At 36.8% G+C, this 16,156-nt stretch overlaps 2 protein-coding genes and 1 long non-coding RNA gene across 4 annotated transcripts; all 3 read left to right on the top strand.

Annotated features, from left to right (window-relative positions):
* The first annotated feature begins 1,814 nt into the window (after window positions 1-1,814).
* LOC117638394 (DNA repair protein XRCC3 homolog) lies at window positions 1,815-2,552 on the top strand. The gene has a single exon (XM_034373527.1). The coding sequence runs from the start codon at window positions 1,815-1,817 to the stop codon at window positions 2,550-2,552; it is 738 nt and encodes a 245-aa protein (XP_034229418.1).
* Window positions 2,553-4,573: 2,021 nt separating this feature from the next.
* Window positions 4,574-7,973, top strand: LOC117636289 (DAR GTPase 3, chloroplastic). Its single transcript, XM_034370722.1, has 9 exons — window positions 4,574-4,755; window positions 4,927-5,070; window positions 5,161-5,277; window positions 5,454-5,597; window positions 5,687-5,773; window positions 6,213-6,328; window positions 6,633-6,814; window positions 7,067-7,124; window positions 7,355-7,973. The coding sequence occupies exons 1-9, from the start codon at window positions 4,606-4,608 to the stop codon at window positions 7,476-7,478; spliced, it is 1,122 nt and encodes a 373-aa protein (XP_034226613.1). The 5' UTR covers window positions 4,574-4,605; the 3' UTR covers window positions 7,479-7,973.
* A 5,194-nt stretch (window positions 7,974-13,167) lies between these two features.
* Window positions 13,168-14,833, top strand: LOC117638000. 2 transcript variants are annotated; one of them, XR_004587250.1, is made up of 3 exons: window positions 13,168-13,274; window positions 13,490-13,552; window positions 14,771-14,833. It is a non-coding gene; the product is annotated as an uncharacterized LOC117638000 (long non-coding RNA). The 2 variants fall into 2 exon arrangements; XR_004587251.1 differs by having other exon boundaries at window positions 13,190-13,274; window positions 13,458-13,552.
* The last annotated feature ends 1,323 nt before the right edge of the window (window positions 14,834-16,156 follow it).

Genomic DNA, 16,156 nt, shown 5'->3' with positions numbered 1-16,156 from the left:
ATTTGCCCCCTGAACTTGTACTTAACTCTCAATCTACCCCTATCCTTTTCTTTTTTTAGAAAAATAAGGACCCGAACTATTTTTTTTGGGCCAATGTGCCACCCGACGTCAAAATCAGCCAATTCCCATCCATTCTGCCGTCAAGTTGGAGGCCTGGGTTGAGTTGAGTAGAGATGCAAAATGACAAAAGTAACCTCCAACTTGACGGCAGAATGGATAGGAAGTGGCAGATTTTGACGTCGGGGGGCACATTGGTGGAAAAATTTAGTTTTGGTCCTTAATTTTCTAAAAAAAAAGGATAGGGAGTCAATTGAAACCTAAGTACAAGTTCAGGGGGCAAATCACCAGTTAACCCTAAAAAAAACAACATGAATAGTACAATACAAAATGAAGAGCGAAGCAATGTGTAAGGCAATAAAAATGTTATATGCCTCAGAAACACATACAAAGCACTGCAAATTGGAAAATTCCAAATTACACATATAGGAAAATAGTCATACAGGTAATTGGGTAATAGCTCCCGCCCAAATACTCTCACCAAATACTCCCGCCAATTAATCCCGCCAATTACTCACTCTCATTTACTTCAGCTCATTAATACCTCCCTATATTAAACTTCAACCCAGTTGCATCAAGAGAAAACTTCCATCACATTAACTCCTACTTGCAGCCATTACCTTCCCCACTCATTTCACTCACATCGCATTAAGTCCCAGTTTTCCCTAATTAAGTCCCACACTAACCCACAATAAATATCCAAAAACCATGACCCTAACCTCGCACCAAACCCAATGCTTTCAATTATTGAAGGAGGGGAGACTAAAACAGCAGCCAAGTCAGCAAATTCATTGATTGCAGACTTGGTCCATGGCCTGCAGCAATGTCGAGACAATACCATGTTTTGGAAAAATCTCCATGCAGAAATAGTTTCAAAATTTTTGGAAGGCCAAGCTAGGCGGGGTGTCATAAAAAGCGCACAATTCGCTCTCATTATCATGCCTGGATGCATCCCTACATATAAAGGGTATGAAAATAAAAATGTTAAACCCCTGCCACTGCAGTTATGGTATTCAAGGAATCTGACGAAATGGCCCGGTTGAAGCAAAAATAAGTGGAAATCGGATTCGAACTATTTCGCAAGTTTGCAAAAATAGTGGATTCATAAGGAACTTGGGACAACATTATTGTGGGCGGCATCATGAATTTCATGGGTGACGGTCACCGTAATTGAAGAGTATGCAACTCCGAATGTGTCAACAGCAGGAAACTTTGGACTTGTAATATGACTTTGGAGACTGTAAAATGTAATGGAAACATCTTGTAAAATGGAACTATAAGGTGGCCTCTTTTTGTATTATGTAACTATGGGGTGGCCTCTTTTTGTATTATGTAAGTTTCGAAATTGGATTTGATGGAATTATGATGCCTCTTTTTGTATTTCTGCTTATACAGTTTCCTTTATCTCTGTCCAGTTTAAACGATTATAGAGGCAATAACTCCACAATACACATGCGTATAATGGCAATATAATATCAATAAGAGCATAATATAGTTGCAATAGGATCCTATTGCAGTAGGTACTGCATCAAACTCAACCATTTGATTGACTTATACATTCCTTAAAAGACATATAGCCTACATAACACACCTTCAATATGGACTCTATATATACAATTCATGCCTTGCACCACCATCACATCCCCCCCTAAATTACAAAAAATGACACCACAAAACCTCATGCTTCTTCCTCTTTCAACGCCTAAACTATCCATCGAACGCCTAATACTAGATGGCTGCTTGGGCGGTGGGATACCATGCAACTTCATAACAGAATTGGTAGGGGAGAGCTGTTCCAAAAAGACGCAACTTTGTCTCCAACTAACGATACGAGCTCAGCTCCCACCCTCACATGGCGGACTAGGGGGCTCCTCCCTCTACATATTCACATAATTCAACTTCTCATTTCGTCGATTGCACCAAGTAGCCAACCTTTATTAGGCATCATAACCCAACATAATAGGTTGGACCCATTGGAAGACATATATGTTCATGGCGTTCATGATGCACAACAACTAATCCATGTCTTTGGAGATATAGAAGCATTTATTACCATTCATCACACCCGGTTACCTATGAAGCTCATTGTCATTGATTCCATTGCTGCATTGTTCCGATCACAATATGAAAGAACACCGGCAGATTTGAAACACCGGTGTGAAATGTTTTTCAAGATATCTGGGACATTGAAGGCTTTAGCAAATAAGTTTGGGGTGGCGGTGGTTGTGACAAATCAAGTGGTGGATTTTATTGGGCCAGATCATGGAATCAATGGGGTGAGGTTGGGAAACTTGGAGTGCTTGCATACACCAGGCAGACGGGTGAGTCCAGCTTTGGGACTAGCTTTGGCACATTGCATCAATTCAAGGGTATTCTTGGCAAGACATGAGGGATCTGTTGGTTTTAACAGTCGTAATGCTCCTTTAGCAACTATATCCAGTCAAACACATAGGACACCTTGTATTTGCCCCACATTTGCCCCATGCATCGTCTGAATTTGTAATCACAAAATAAGGTGTAGTAGGAGTATCACGGTAACTACATAATAATTGCATTCAAAGAGCTTTAATGTTAGGGATCCATTTTGAGTTACATTCCAAGCCCTTTAATTTCGTACTTACAATAGCAATACCACTACAATAAAATTGGTTGATATGTGAGAGAGCTATGTTAAATTTAATCTCACCCATTGAAAGTGGGCTTTTTCAGGGAGACGTTTACCAACAAATTATAGAAACACTTGTGAGGAGGTCATTTTGTCTTAAAGAGATGAAACCAAGTTCTAGACTTGATCATTTGTAAAATGTTTTTACTTAGAATTTGTGTATATTTTATTTAAAAAATTCTGTGAATCTCTATTACCTTTTTTTTTAATTAAAAAAAATCAACATTTTTAACCCATAGGGTTCCTTATAAAAAATTATAAATAAATCAATTATAAAAAATAAAAAAAAACCCACAGGGTTTATATGTGCTTGTGTGAAGGGCTTGCTAGTATGCTCATCTCAACTGGGGTTCGTCGACCCAGCTCGAAATTTTTGGGTTAGGGTTGGGCTCGGGCTAGACCTTATGGGCTTTTAAAATTTTTCGAGCTAGGCCAAGATTTCAAATTTCTTAGCTCGGGCCTAGCCTGGACAAGGCTAAATGGGCTGGATTTTTAATATATATATATATTTTGTAAGTCTTTTAAATCTTTTTGTTACACATTTTTTTGTCAAAAGTGATGGATAAAGAGTCTTCTCTTAAACAATAGTATAGATTACTACATAACTTAAGGAAACAAAAATATAATAGCAAACTCTTTTAATAAACCGAGACCAATAGCCAATATATTTAAAAAATATTATACCTGAAAATGAATCTTATGAAAATGTGTTACTTCTATCCTAAACTAGGATTGACATCATGAAAATGAAAACAATTTGTGCCATTAGATTAATAAAACTAAAATAAACTTTCAAATTCTTTATTAAACCATTAAATTTGAACTTAACAAAAATAAAGCACTAAAAGATGGTGTGTGTATTGCTTGTTGGTTACAAAATTTTAGACAACATTAAAATTTATAACATGTGTAAATAAAATAAAAATTTTACTAGTTTATCATTCATATTACATTATTTTTGATTAAGTATAAAATGAGGTTATGGAGTGTATCAACTAAATCTTAAAAAAAGAAGGGCATAGACAGGCGGGCCTAGGCCGGGCCAAGGATTTCAAATCCTAAGCCCAAACCCTACCCAACCTTACAGCAGGCCAGGCCGAACTTTAACCCATCGAATCTTGGACTACCCACTTCGACTCGCGTGCCAAATAAAGATCCCTAATCTCAGCTTGAAAAATGTTCTATTTTGGAATTAGGTTTGACTAATTTGTTGATCTGGTACAAGAGAGAAAAGGAGGAAGATAAAGGAAGTAGAGCGAAAAGAAAGAAAATAAGACAGAGAGAAAAAGGAACAGGAGGGAAAAGGAGGAAAATATATGACAAAGGAAAAGAACACAAGGGAGAGAGAGAGAGAGATGAGCAAACTCGCAAAAGAAGAGGAAAGGGAAGAGAGAGAAAAATGAGTTATTAAACTTTATTTTAAATCTAAACCATACAAGCCATCCAACGGTTAAAAACAAAAGTTCGCAAGCACTCCGCATCTTAGAACTTCACAATAAAGAAGGCCCATATATATATATATTAAAATATAAGCAATAGTCTAAAACTACAAGGGGATAAAGCTTTTTCATACACTATCAAAGTGTGGGGTCCAAATTTCAGACTTCTAATTTACAAGTCAAGACAATTTTCCACCAAACTAGACCCGTTGGCTAAACAATACAAGTTTTGAACAACCATTCTTTAAGGGACGACATGTCGTTTTCCTAGGAGTGTATTTTCTGAAGAAGAGAATACTAGGCGACCGTTTAATTTTGTAGGTGGAAGCGTTAAGGGACGACATGTCGTTTGTTTGATTTTCTTCTTACATCCGTTTATTATCCAGGAGCAAGAGCAAGAGCAAGAGTGCAAGGCTGCAGGCAGACCTACTACACGACCAGCGAATGCCCATGGCTGTTCAGGTGGCAGGCCTCTGGCTGCCCTCTTCCACAGCCCACACTCACTTTCTTCATTGCAGAAGCAATCTAAAACCACCATCTTCTACAGCTCTCTCTGCTACAGCTTCTCTCTCATCCCCACCTCCCACTATCCAGGCAATAATCACACATATCCTTAGTAGTTTCCATTTTCATTCAAAATTATGTTTAACCCACAAAAGGGTTATGTTGTTTTGAGAGATTTTTGTAATTCTTGTCGCATAATTTGTTCTGGGTATTGCTTACTTTGAATTAAATGGGTTGATATGTGTAAGAAACCTTTCGCAGATTGTTGGTGGTGGGAGAAGTCCCAGTTGGTACGAAAATGGAAATGGAAATGGAAATCTCGATGGTTTCCAAGGAGAGGATGATGATTGGTGTGATTTGGATACTGAACTTTATCACTGGACCAAGCAACTGCGTCCTGTTCAGGTACCCATAATTCAATTATTCAGAAAAAATTCGCAAAGGTGTAGTTTTTCTAATGCAATATGCTTATATGGTTTCTGCTAAATTGGATAGTGGTACCCTGGTCATATTGCTAAAACGGAAAAGGAACTCAAAAACCAACTCAAGTTGATGGATGTAGTGATAGAGGTTCGAGATGCAAGAATTCCTATGTCAACTAGTCATCCACAGGTCAGAGCTCTTTCATGAGTTATGGTTGGGGCTCTTTCATTTCCTGGGTTGATAAATGTTATGCTTATAACCATGAGCTGTTATTGAAAACGATGCACTTTTCACTCCAGGATTCGGAAGTGAAAATGGACGCTTTTTGTGTTAACTTTTATCTGGTTTTCTAATGTAATGAACAGATGGATTTATGGCTTGGTAATAGGAAAAGAGTTTTGGTGTTGAATAGAGAAGACATGATATCCACGGCAGACCGGAATGCTTGGGCCACTTATTTTGCAAGGGAGGGAACGAAGGTTGTCTTTTCCAATGGCAAACTTGGAATGGTACCCACCCATTTAAGAGATCCTCTTTCAGCTTTCCCTAACTTAAAACGTCATAGCAGAATATGATTACTTTAACGTGGCAAGTACAGGGTGCCATGAAGCTAGGCCGGTTAGCTAGAGCATTAGCAGCAGATGTGAATGTCAAACGCAGAGCCAAAGGACTTCTCCCACGTGCGGTCGGTTCCTTATCCGTTCTTTCTAGATTTAGTTTAGAAATTTCAATTTTACAAACTTACAACCATTAGGAACTAGGGTAATGTTCTGTCTTGCTTAGTGTTGCAAACTGTAAATGAGGACCATATATTCATATATGATTTTATCTTATAAATGATCTTGATTGAAAATCTCATGACTTTAGTTGTCACAGTGTTGAGGTATGAGTATTTATTTTAGGAAGTAATCGAATTTTATGGATTTTTTCTGTAGCATGTTGTAGAGGTTTTAGGTGTACTTTGGAAGCCAAACTATGCCCTAGAAGAATAATTCTTATGTTATATAAATGAAGTAAATGGAGAACTATAATGTTAATTTAATCCAAAAAAATATAATGCAGCTATCAATTGATGCTTCATTTAAGAGTTATGATGTTTGATAAAAATTCCTTTATACAAACAGGTACGAGCTGGTATAGTTGGATATCCAAATGTTGGGAAATCATCTTTGATTAACCGTTTGCTGAAGCGACGAATGTGTGCAGCAGCTCCAAGACCTGGAGTTACAAGAGAATTGAAGTATAAATTTCTTCTCCCTTTACTTCGATATTCATTTAAGATGTAATTGGGACTGGGGATAAATGACTGTTGCTGGAAGTTAAAATCCTCTAATTTTCATTAGATTTTGAAATTTGTTAAAAGAAAATTGTTGAAATATGTTGTAAATTTGAATTGTAATCGCTTTTCACATGCCTTAGAAATCTGATAGATTGTGGAAATTTTGAAGTTTGCTATATATTGACACAAACAATACTGTCTCGTTGTTATATGCGACATCAATGTAAGTTTTCCTTATATGTATATCTTCTTGTGCCTGTGGAAGGTGGGTTCATTTTGGGAAAGATCTTGAATTGCTAGACTCTCCTGGTATTCTCCCAATGCGGATTAGTGATCAGACAGCAGCAATAAAGCTTGCTATTTGTGATGACATTGGAGAGAGATCCTATGGTGTTGCTGATATTGCTGCAGTTCTTGTCCAGATGCTAATGAGGCTTCCATCAATAGGTATGTATCACATTTCTTTGTCAACTCAATCCACTATCTGAATGCCTAACGGTACTTTGCAATGTTGTCATTATCTTGGAAATTCCTGTTAAATTATCACACCCTGTACAAGGGGAATGCAGTTTTACTCGGTCTACATTCCATTCCTTGTACCACTTTTGTTAGGATCACAAAAATCTGTTAGTTTATGGGGACTATTGACAACCTCTAATCTCTCTTTTTTTCTTTCTCTAATCATTCTCAATTTCTCAGGTGTAAAGGCTCTTAACAGCCGCTACAAGATGGATGTGGATGGTCACTGTGGTAAAACGTATGGATCATCTTGGTGCCAATTGAGTTTCTATTCTGAATCTATGGTTTCATTCGGCTTAAGAATATTTTCCTCTCATGATTCTGACAACCAAGTATATATATATATATATAAATGATCCTATATAATACCACCAAAGAGTCTGCAATCGGGGGCTAAGGAATATTTTTGAGGCATGAAAAGTAGTCCTTTTGAATTGTTCTAATCTCTGCTAATTCTGTAAATTATAGATTTGTTCAGAAGCTTGCGGTTCACATGTTTAATGGGGATAGTCATCAAGCAGCATTTCGAGTGTTGTCGGATTTTCGGAAAGGGAAGTTTGGTTGGATTGCACTGGAGAGGCCTCCCAGGTAGTACTATTGGAACTTGGTGGTAGGCCAGGAGCAGTCAAGCTTTCTGTCAGCTTCTATAAATATCAAAAGAATTCCAATTGCCGACTGATACACAAATTTAGAATCTTCATGGAGTATCTAACTCTTGGCAAGAGAAGGTATCAGTGTCCTGAAGGAAATTAATGAATCTTCACTATGGAGTAATAATGTTGATTGTGGAGACAGAGGGCGTGAAAACTTTTATAGCCAAAGCTGGGAGAGGATCATATGGGCAATGGTGGATTTGCTTTATTAAGGTGTAGCATATGTCTTTTTAACACTTGGATTCACAGAATATCAAGTTTTTGTAAATTAGATCTCAACAAGAGTTCTCTATGTGTATATCAACTCTGGTGTCTGTCCAAAGAGCCCTCACTTTGACGACGTTGACATCCATGTGTATTTTCCTGGAAAATAGTTCCATACGTGCACTGATTCCTGCGAAAATCGAGTTTTTAAAAGTGATAATTTTGTCAAAGATTTTGATTTGTACGCTGATATTCTAGTTTAGGTTGTATGTTTCTTTGCCTTTTCATTCCTGATCTATTTTTGACCATTGGGTACTTTTTGCCATTTTATAATCAGGTCATTGGAATACCATAAAGCGTAACGTTGTAAACTAAGAATGAGTAGTGGTTTGCAGAGTTACCAAAATGTGGAAAACTCTGCACACACACGCTCTTTACCCAATGCTCCTTTTGCAGATTCCTCTAGACCCAAAAAGAGGTAAATATCTGAGCCTACCTTTTCATTGTCAAGTGCCAAATTTCCCATATTCAAGCTGCAAAGTAAAACATTGACTAACAAAAATAAACTAGTGAGCTAGCATGCCTCTGCATTTTGTAATCCTAATCCAATACATGATAGATGCTCTGAAATCTTTCTGAACTGTACAATAATGTGGTAATCCTAACATTTTCCTTTTCCCCTTAGAAGCATCAACCTTGATGTCTATGGTGTCAAGACCCCTAGGAAGATCATGATTGGAGTAGATGATCCACTTCCAATTCCTGTGCTTTGGGCGAAAGGCCATCATTCAGAGAAATCAACTCCCGTAAAGCCTCATTTATTAGGTGTTCGAGTAGAGGTAGGGTGGACCAAGACAAGTAGGTGTCATCGTTATTAGAAATGTGATGCAATAATGTGAACTTCTAAGCACTTTCTTCATGAAAATAAAACACACATTGTTCACCCTAGAGAGGAAAATGTGTTGAGGCACACAGAATAGTGTCCTAGCCTTTTCTCTTTTCCTGAATTGGGCCACTGATCGTGTGGGCTGGCTTTCATGACTTAGTCAAGGAGCCCTGATCTAATTCAATATGTTGTTTGCGTAGGCGTACCATTGTTGGAGCTTGGCTTAGCCCAACATAAAGAGATTTGTTAGTTGTGAAGATGGATTCTTTGAATGTTTGCGCTTTAATCTAACTTCTAATCAAGCAATTGTGATATGAATTGGGAACTGGCTCAGATTAGTTATTTTATATGCCTTGTAATGGTTAAAGACTTTATAATTATATCTTGTGCTGGTCTGATATTAAACCATGAAGTCAAACCCAAATCGGGCTGGAGTTACCCTTGTTAGACTAGGCAGTTCTCAAATCGGGCCGAAGTTACTTGTTCTAAGTTCGATGGAGGTAGGAAAGTGTATACAAAAAGATAATGAAGATAGTAAATGAAAATTAAGAGGGAAACATGACTTTGGATTGAAGATTTCTCTATTCAACTTATTGTCGGTGTTTATGGCACGACAGATGACTATTTTGGACTGAAGAATTCTCTGTTCAGCCTATTGCAATCATGATTTTAAATAACTTAAACAACAAGAAACAAACTTAAATTGAAGATTTCTCCATTCAGTTTATTGCAGTTATAACTTAAAAGTAAACGATAGTATGTGAAAAGGTAATTTAAAGTATTGGTGTAGATAAATAAGCAAGGCCTATCAACTAGGAATCGATACCAAGTGTTGAAAGAGCAATAAACTAAAAAGATAACAATCCGGAGTTGTTAATTGGTTATCTTGGTGCAAGAGAGCTGTTTTAAGTTCATAAGAGATCAAGTGCTAATCGAGTTTGAAGTGATTTTATGAGAAGAAAAGTTTATTTTAGTTTTTTCTCTGTTGATGACTTCTCCATCGATTTATAGAGTTTTTGATCCTTTGAGTTGGCATGTAACTAGCAAGATTTTGGAAAAGAACTGCTAGTTATTGAACTGTAAGCAAAGATATGGACTTGAGTGCTTTGATCTTTAGGTTGCTTGGGATTTGCTTAATGGTTGCTACTAGTCAAGACCTGTGGTTCAAATCACATTCAATGCGGTTGCTTCGTTGCCTGAGGTTCTCCAGTTGTCAAAGTCATGACCTGGTTCTTCGTTTGAAGCTTCGCGTCTTTATCCGAGCAATAGTATGTTTAAAAGATAAATCAACGTCTCTTTCGAAAGTCAACTAAAAAAGGTCAATCAAGCCGATATTGATATTGGGCTTGAGCTTTTGTACAATTCTGACTAAGGCCCAATCTCTTCATATATTAATTAAAAAAATCCCTAAATGGGCTTTTTTCATTTTTGGTCCAAAAACACACACAAATTAGTATTTAATCTAACATGTTTACAAGCATCTTTAACGCGAAATTCTATAGTGAGGGTGTTAGATATATGCCCTAGAAGCCAATATAAAATGGAATACTCTATGGATATAATATAATTAATCTAAACAAAATGGGCGTGAATGTTACTTTAAGATACATAATGTACACAAAGTAACATGTCCATGGATAAAGATATAAATGGAAAGCAATGTAAAGAAGTTAGATTCACGAGATCTTTCCATCATAGGAATATTGTATCCTAAAAGTTTCTAGTCATAGAATCATCAATTGGACAATAGAGAACCGCGAAGATTGGTACACACTATGTCTGCTCAATTGGGAGGATGACTAGTTTCAAGTCATTCGTGTAGAGACACTGAGATAGGTGTGTTGGTGCTCTATAAAGATGGAGTTCACTGAACGCGATCAACTTAAGAATTCTTGTATGGAAGTCTTACTTACAAGTGTCAAACAAAAAATTCTAAATTATGATAATGCAAATTAGTCCTTAGACTTGAGACATCACGGTTGTCTTGTGTATGGGTTGTTTGTCTTTGAGAGCACCATACAGTCGTATCAAAAGGTTGTGACTTAAAGGTGTTCCTCAGGATACTTAGTATGTGCACAGAGGCATGTGAATGTACAATAAGGAATCTCTACTCTTAGTAGGAAGAGAGAATACTCTAGAGATATGATTCGTTGAATCTTTGACCTAAGGATAACAAATATTGAAAGGTCCAATTGAACGATAATGAGAGTTGAAATTGTTATCTCAAACTTAAAGCTTAGAACCTTATAGTTTGATATACAATCTTGTGGGACATCTTAGATCACCTAAAGGATGTCAAATCTATTAAATAAGTTAATAGACGCTTGTTGAGAAACAAGTGAAATGAGTTATAAGAAATCACAAGTGAATTATGAAGAAGCATTTTAGAAATGACTAATTTCAAAAGGAAAGTGGGAGAGTCAAAAGGAGAATTGCCCTCTAGTGAGAACCTAAAAGAAATGAAAGGTTCCTTATCAATAAGTATGGGTTCATATATAATATGACCAAGGTCTGTTATTAAAAATTGTGGTTTTTCCCTTTTTATAAATTTTTTATTCAAAACTTTTAGATATAAATAGTATATAAAATAAATATTAAACAGTAAAGTAAAATAAAGAGACAAGTAAACAAATAAATAAAACAAGTTAAGATTAAGAAAGCAAGCCTGGTATAGTGAAAGCACGTCAAAGACGCTGTCCTAAAGCCTTTGTAGACTCCCTACGTGTAGGTAATGACGGTCTACAAGACTTCAAAATATGACCCCAATACGCAGGCTTAAGATCCGCTATGAGCACGTTCACAGTCGGATATAAAGAAAATATACATATGGGCAACATAATACTATGCAATAGGTGTAAGTGCCTTCCGGGCTTGAACCTTCAGTTAGTGATGATAGTTTCCATTTGAGAAACCTGAGTGTACACAGTGTACACAGTATTGAACTCGGCACCTTTGACCAAACTTCAACATATCCCACACATAGTATTGGCTAAGGCTTGGAAGCGGGGTAGCGCTATTTATGGCCATGCGCTAATCTTGATTTTCATGAGAGTTGCTAGAGAATAGCCCAATTCTCACAGTCGCGGCCTCACGACGTCTCTCACTTAGGTGAGTTCTCCAAGAGTACATGTGACCTGCACCCTGCGGGAGATTGCCCGCCTCGAAACTCATTCAGGGATAACTCCCTTCCTAACGTCACATTATATAGCACTGATGTCATAGGGATGAGCATGAGGACATCTCTGGGATGCCTCCACATGATATAAACAGTGCTCAATGAGTCACGCAGTATGGATTGTTTCTACCCATTGAACTTCCTTCATGGGATCGCCAATCACAGAAGTTGGGTTACCTCCCTAGGTGACTCCCTTATGGGCTTAAGCCCATCCCCCTCGACATTTCTAGGACTCTGCTCCTAGAAAGACCTTTAGTCAATTGGTCAGCAATGTTGTTCTCCGACTTCACATACTCCAAAGACACAATGTTCTTACTTAATAGACTCTTCATAGATTTATATCTAACATGTATGTGTCTGTTCATTTTCCTATTTGTGTGAGATTGTTTCACCAAGTCTATTGTAGCCTTGCAGTCACAATGAATAGATAAAGCAGGCAATGGTTTCTCCACCATAGGCATATCCATTAATAAACTCTTAATTCATTCAGCCTCAGTGCAAGTAGTATCCAAAGCTATGAGTTCAGACTCCATAGTACTTCTAGAAATAATTGTTTGCTTCTTCGAACCCCATGAAATTGCAGCTCCACCTAATAAGAAAATGTAACCACTAGTAGACTTCACTTCTTCATTGTCAGTTATCCAATTTGCATCACTATATCCTCTATTACATTTGGAAATCCTTTATAGCATAGTGAATAATCTATTGTTCCTCTTAGGTACTTGAAAACTCTTTCCAAAGCATTCCAATGTTCCTTGCTTGGATTATGTGTATACCTACTTAACCTTCCAACAGCATAAGCAATGTCTGGTCTAGTCTTATTTGCAATATATAACAAAGAACCTATCATCTGGGAGTACTTCAGCTGAGAAAATGGTTCACCTTGATTTTTCTTTAAATGAACATTGGGATCATAAGGTGTTGGTGTGGGCTTACACTCAAAGTAATTGAACTTCTTCAACATCTTCTCAATAGTACTAGATTGACTTAGAGAGATTCCTTGTGTCGTCTTCTCAATTTTCATTCCTAAGATTACATGTGCTTCTCCCATATCTTTCATGTCAAAATTCCTAGATAAGTATGACTTCACATCATTCACAATCTCTAAATTCGTCCCAAAGATCAAAATGTCATCAACATATAGGAACAAGATTACGTGTTCTCCATTATTCTCTTTATAGTAAACGCATTTATCATGACCATTAAACTTAAAATCATAATCTAGAATCACCTTGTCAAATTTCTCATGCCATTGCTTAGGAGCTTGCTTTAAGCCATATAAAGATTTAACCAACTTGCACACCTTGTGTTCTTGGCCCTTAACTATGAATCCTTCGGGTTGCTCCATATAGATCTCTTCATCTAAGTCTCCATTTAGAAACGTCGTCTTCACATCCATTTGATGAATCACTAAATTATGCACAGATGCTAAAGCTATCAAGGTCCTTATGGTGGTAATCCTAGAAACAGGTGAGTAAGTATCAAAATAATCTATCCCTTTCTTTTGCGTAAAACCCTTAGCTACCAATCTCGCTTTGTACTTATCAATACTTCCATCAGGTTTCAACTTTTTCCTAAACACCCACTTGCACCCTATCGCTTTATTTCCAGCAGGCAAATTCGTTAACATCCATGTGTTATTTTGAATTATAGATTGAAACTCATCATTTATAGCCTCTTTCCAGAATGGTGCATCCACAGACATAACGGCTTCCTTATAAGTTGTGGGATCTCCTTCTACTAGAAAGGTATAGAAATCATCTCCAAAGTTCTTCTCAATTCTCGCCCTTTTGCTTCTTCTAAGTTCTTGAGATTCTAAATTTTCAATCGTAGTTGAGCTAGAAGGCTTTTCACTTATTTGTACTTCCTTAGAAATTCTTGTCTTGTACGGAAAAATATCTTCAAAGAATGTAGCATCTCTTGCTTCCATAATTGTGTTGTTTGCAACCTCCTTTACTTCAGAGTTAATCACCAGGAATCTATTGGCACTACTATTTTTCGCATAACCGAGGAAAACTACGTCTATAGTCTTAGGACCTATTTTCTTTCTCTTTGGATCGGGTATGAGTACCTTTGCTAAACACCCCCACACTTTTAGGATTCTAAGGTTAGGTGATCTTCTTTTCCATAACTCATAAGGAGTTTTCTCATTATCCTTCAATGTTATCCTATTAAGTATGAAACAAGCAGTTAACATTGCTTCCCCCCACAAATTTTCAGGTAGTCCACTACTAAGAAGCATAGAATTTACCATATCCATCAGGGTTCTATTTTTCCTTTCAGCCACTCCATTAGATTGGGGTGAATATGGTGGAGTAACTTCATGTATAATTCCATGTCTTTACAAAACACTCCAAGCTCATTTGAGGTATACTCTCCACCTCTGTCAGATCTAAGTCTTTTAATCTTTTTCTCCAATTGGTTTTCTACCTCATTTTTATAAATCTTGAGTTTATTAAACACCTCATCTTTTGTCTTAATAAGATAAATATGACAATACCTAGAGAAGTCATCAATAAAAGTCACAAAGTACTTGTTTCCACCTCTAGTAGGAGACCTATTTGAATCACACACATCACTATGTATGAGCTCTAAGATTTGGGTGTGTCTCTCTACAGGTTTGAAAGAATTCCTAGTTTGTTTGGCTTGAACACACACTTCACATTTATGCTTAAGGTCTATGTTAGACTTAGGGATTAGCTCAAGATCCATTAACGTTTTGATTTTGCTCAAACTTACATGTCCTAACCTTCCATGCCATACATTACAAGATTCAACGTTAAAAACTTGAGGAGAAATTTTATTATCTTCAAAAACTACATTTATTTTGAACAATCCATCACAAACATATCCTTTTCCAATAAAGACATCGTTTCTAGTAATAACAATCCTATTCGACTCCATTACAATTTTGTATCCTTGTTTTACTAAGGACGATCCACTGATAAGATTTCTCCTCACTTCAGGAACATGTCGCACATCCTTGAGAGTTAGAGTCTTCCCAGATGTCATCTTCAATTCCACTTCTCCGATTCCACGTAGAGTCTTCCCAGATGTCATCTTCAATTCCACTTCTCCGATTCCACGTACTTGTGCGACGGTGTCATTTCCTAGGGTTACACTTCCTCCACTTGAGTTCTGGTAATTTTTGAAAAACCGTTTGTCAAAACATACATGTACGTTTGCCCCAGAATCTAACCACCAATCACTATTACTTAAATATGCGACATTAACTAAAGGCTTAAAACTATACCTTAGATTGGGTTCATCTTGATCATCTTGATCCACCAACACATTCACTTGGGCTTTAGGACCACTTTGTCCTTTGTTCCACTTAGGCTTGGGCTTGTAGGGCTCGGTCTTCTTGTAATGACAGTCTTTGGCCCAATGATTTGTTCTTCCACAAACGAAGCATGGTTGATCCCTATTGCCATTGGAATTGTTATGGGGTCTATTATGCTGGCGATTTTGGTTTCAGTTGATTTGATTATGGTTGGGTTGGCTATTTCTGTTTGTCCTCTTGAAAGATTTCCTTCTAGATTGGAAACGATTCCTATTGTTTGAACTTTCCACTAGGTTCACATTTGTCTTTTCTTCCTTAGGCTTGTTACTTGATTTATGTTTCTCTTCAATCCTAAGGGCGTTTAAAACTTGGGTTAAGGTTAAAACTCCTTGTTTGTGCCTAAGGTTTTTTGCAAAGTTTAACCAACTTGGGGGTAATTTATCTATGAGACAAGAGACTTTAAACTCTTCACTAAACTTAGTACCCTTAAGTTCTATTTTCCTTAAAAAATCTTGGTACTCATGAATTTGTTCACTTACAGTTTTATTCTCAACCATCATATAGTTATTAAAGTTTGAGATTGTAAAACGATCTATTCCCGCATCTTCTATCCCATATTCAGCTTCTAATTCATCCCACAAAGTTTTTGCATTTTTAGTATCTTGATAAACATCATACAGATCATCAGAGAGAGCACTAAGGATTCTATTATGGCAATGATATTCTAAATCTTCTTTGGTCATCTTCTCCTTAGTTTTAGAAGTGGTTTCAGTAGTTTTATCAGGTGTGGTTTGATCTTCTAGGGCAGAAACTAACCATAAAACAGTTAACCAATATTTAAGTTGTCTTTGCCACCTCTTAAAATTTGTCCCATTAAATTTTCCTGGTTTAACATTATTGGTTTCTACACTATCCATCTCAATTCCAATAAACAATAATGAAGCAACAAAATCTGAAATTTAAATATAATAGAAATTAAGATTGAATATTAATCAAACAATTGGTGGACAAACAATAACTTAAAGAAACAAACGGGCCAAATTTATGACAAAATATCTAACTTTAATTT

This window comes from Prunus dulcis, chromosome 8, assembly GCF_902201215.1.
Source record: "Prunus dulcis chromosome 8, ALMONDv2, whole genome shotgun sequence".
In the NCBI taxonomy this organism is placed as follows: Eukaryota; Viridiplantae; Streptophyta; class Magnoliopsida; order Rosales; family Rosaceae; genus Prunus; species Prunus dulcis.
Note: the sequence above shows the minus strand (reverse complement) of the source record. Positions and strands in the feature narration are given on the sequence as shown.

Coding starts and splice junctions, on each gene's coding strand:
- LOC117638394 (XM_034373527.1), top strand. CDS start 1,815: ATGCAACTTCATAACAGAATTGGTAGGGGAGAGCTGTTCCAAAAAGAC.
- LOC117636289 (XM_034370722.1), top strand. CDS start 4,606: ATGCCCATGGCTGTTCAGGTGGCAGGCCTCTGGCTGCCCTCTTCCACA. Junction 5,774..6,212: donor AAGGACTTCTCCCACGTGCG/GTCGGTTCCTTA, acceptor TTATACAAACAG/GTACGAGCTGGTATAGTTGG. Junction 6,329..6,632: donor GGAGTTACAAGAGAATTGAA/GTATAAATTTCT, acceptor TGCCTGTGGAAG/GTGGGTTCATTTTGGGAAAG.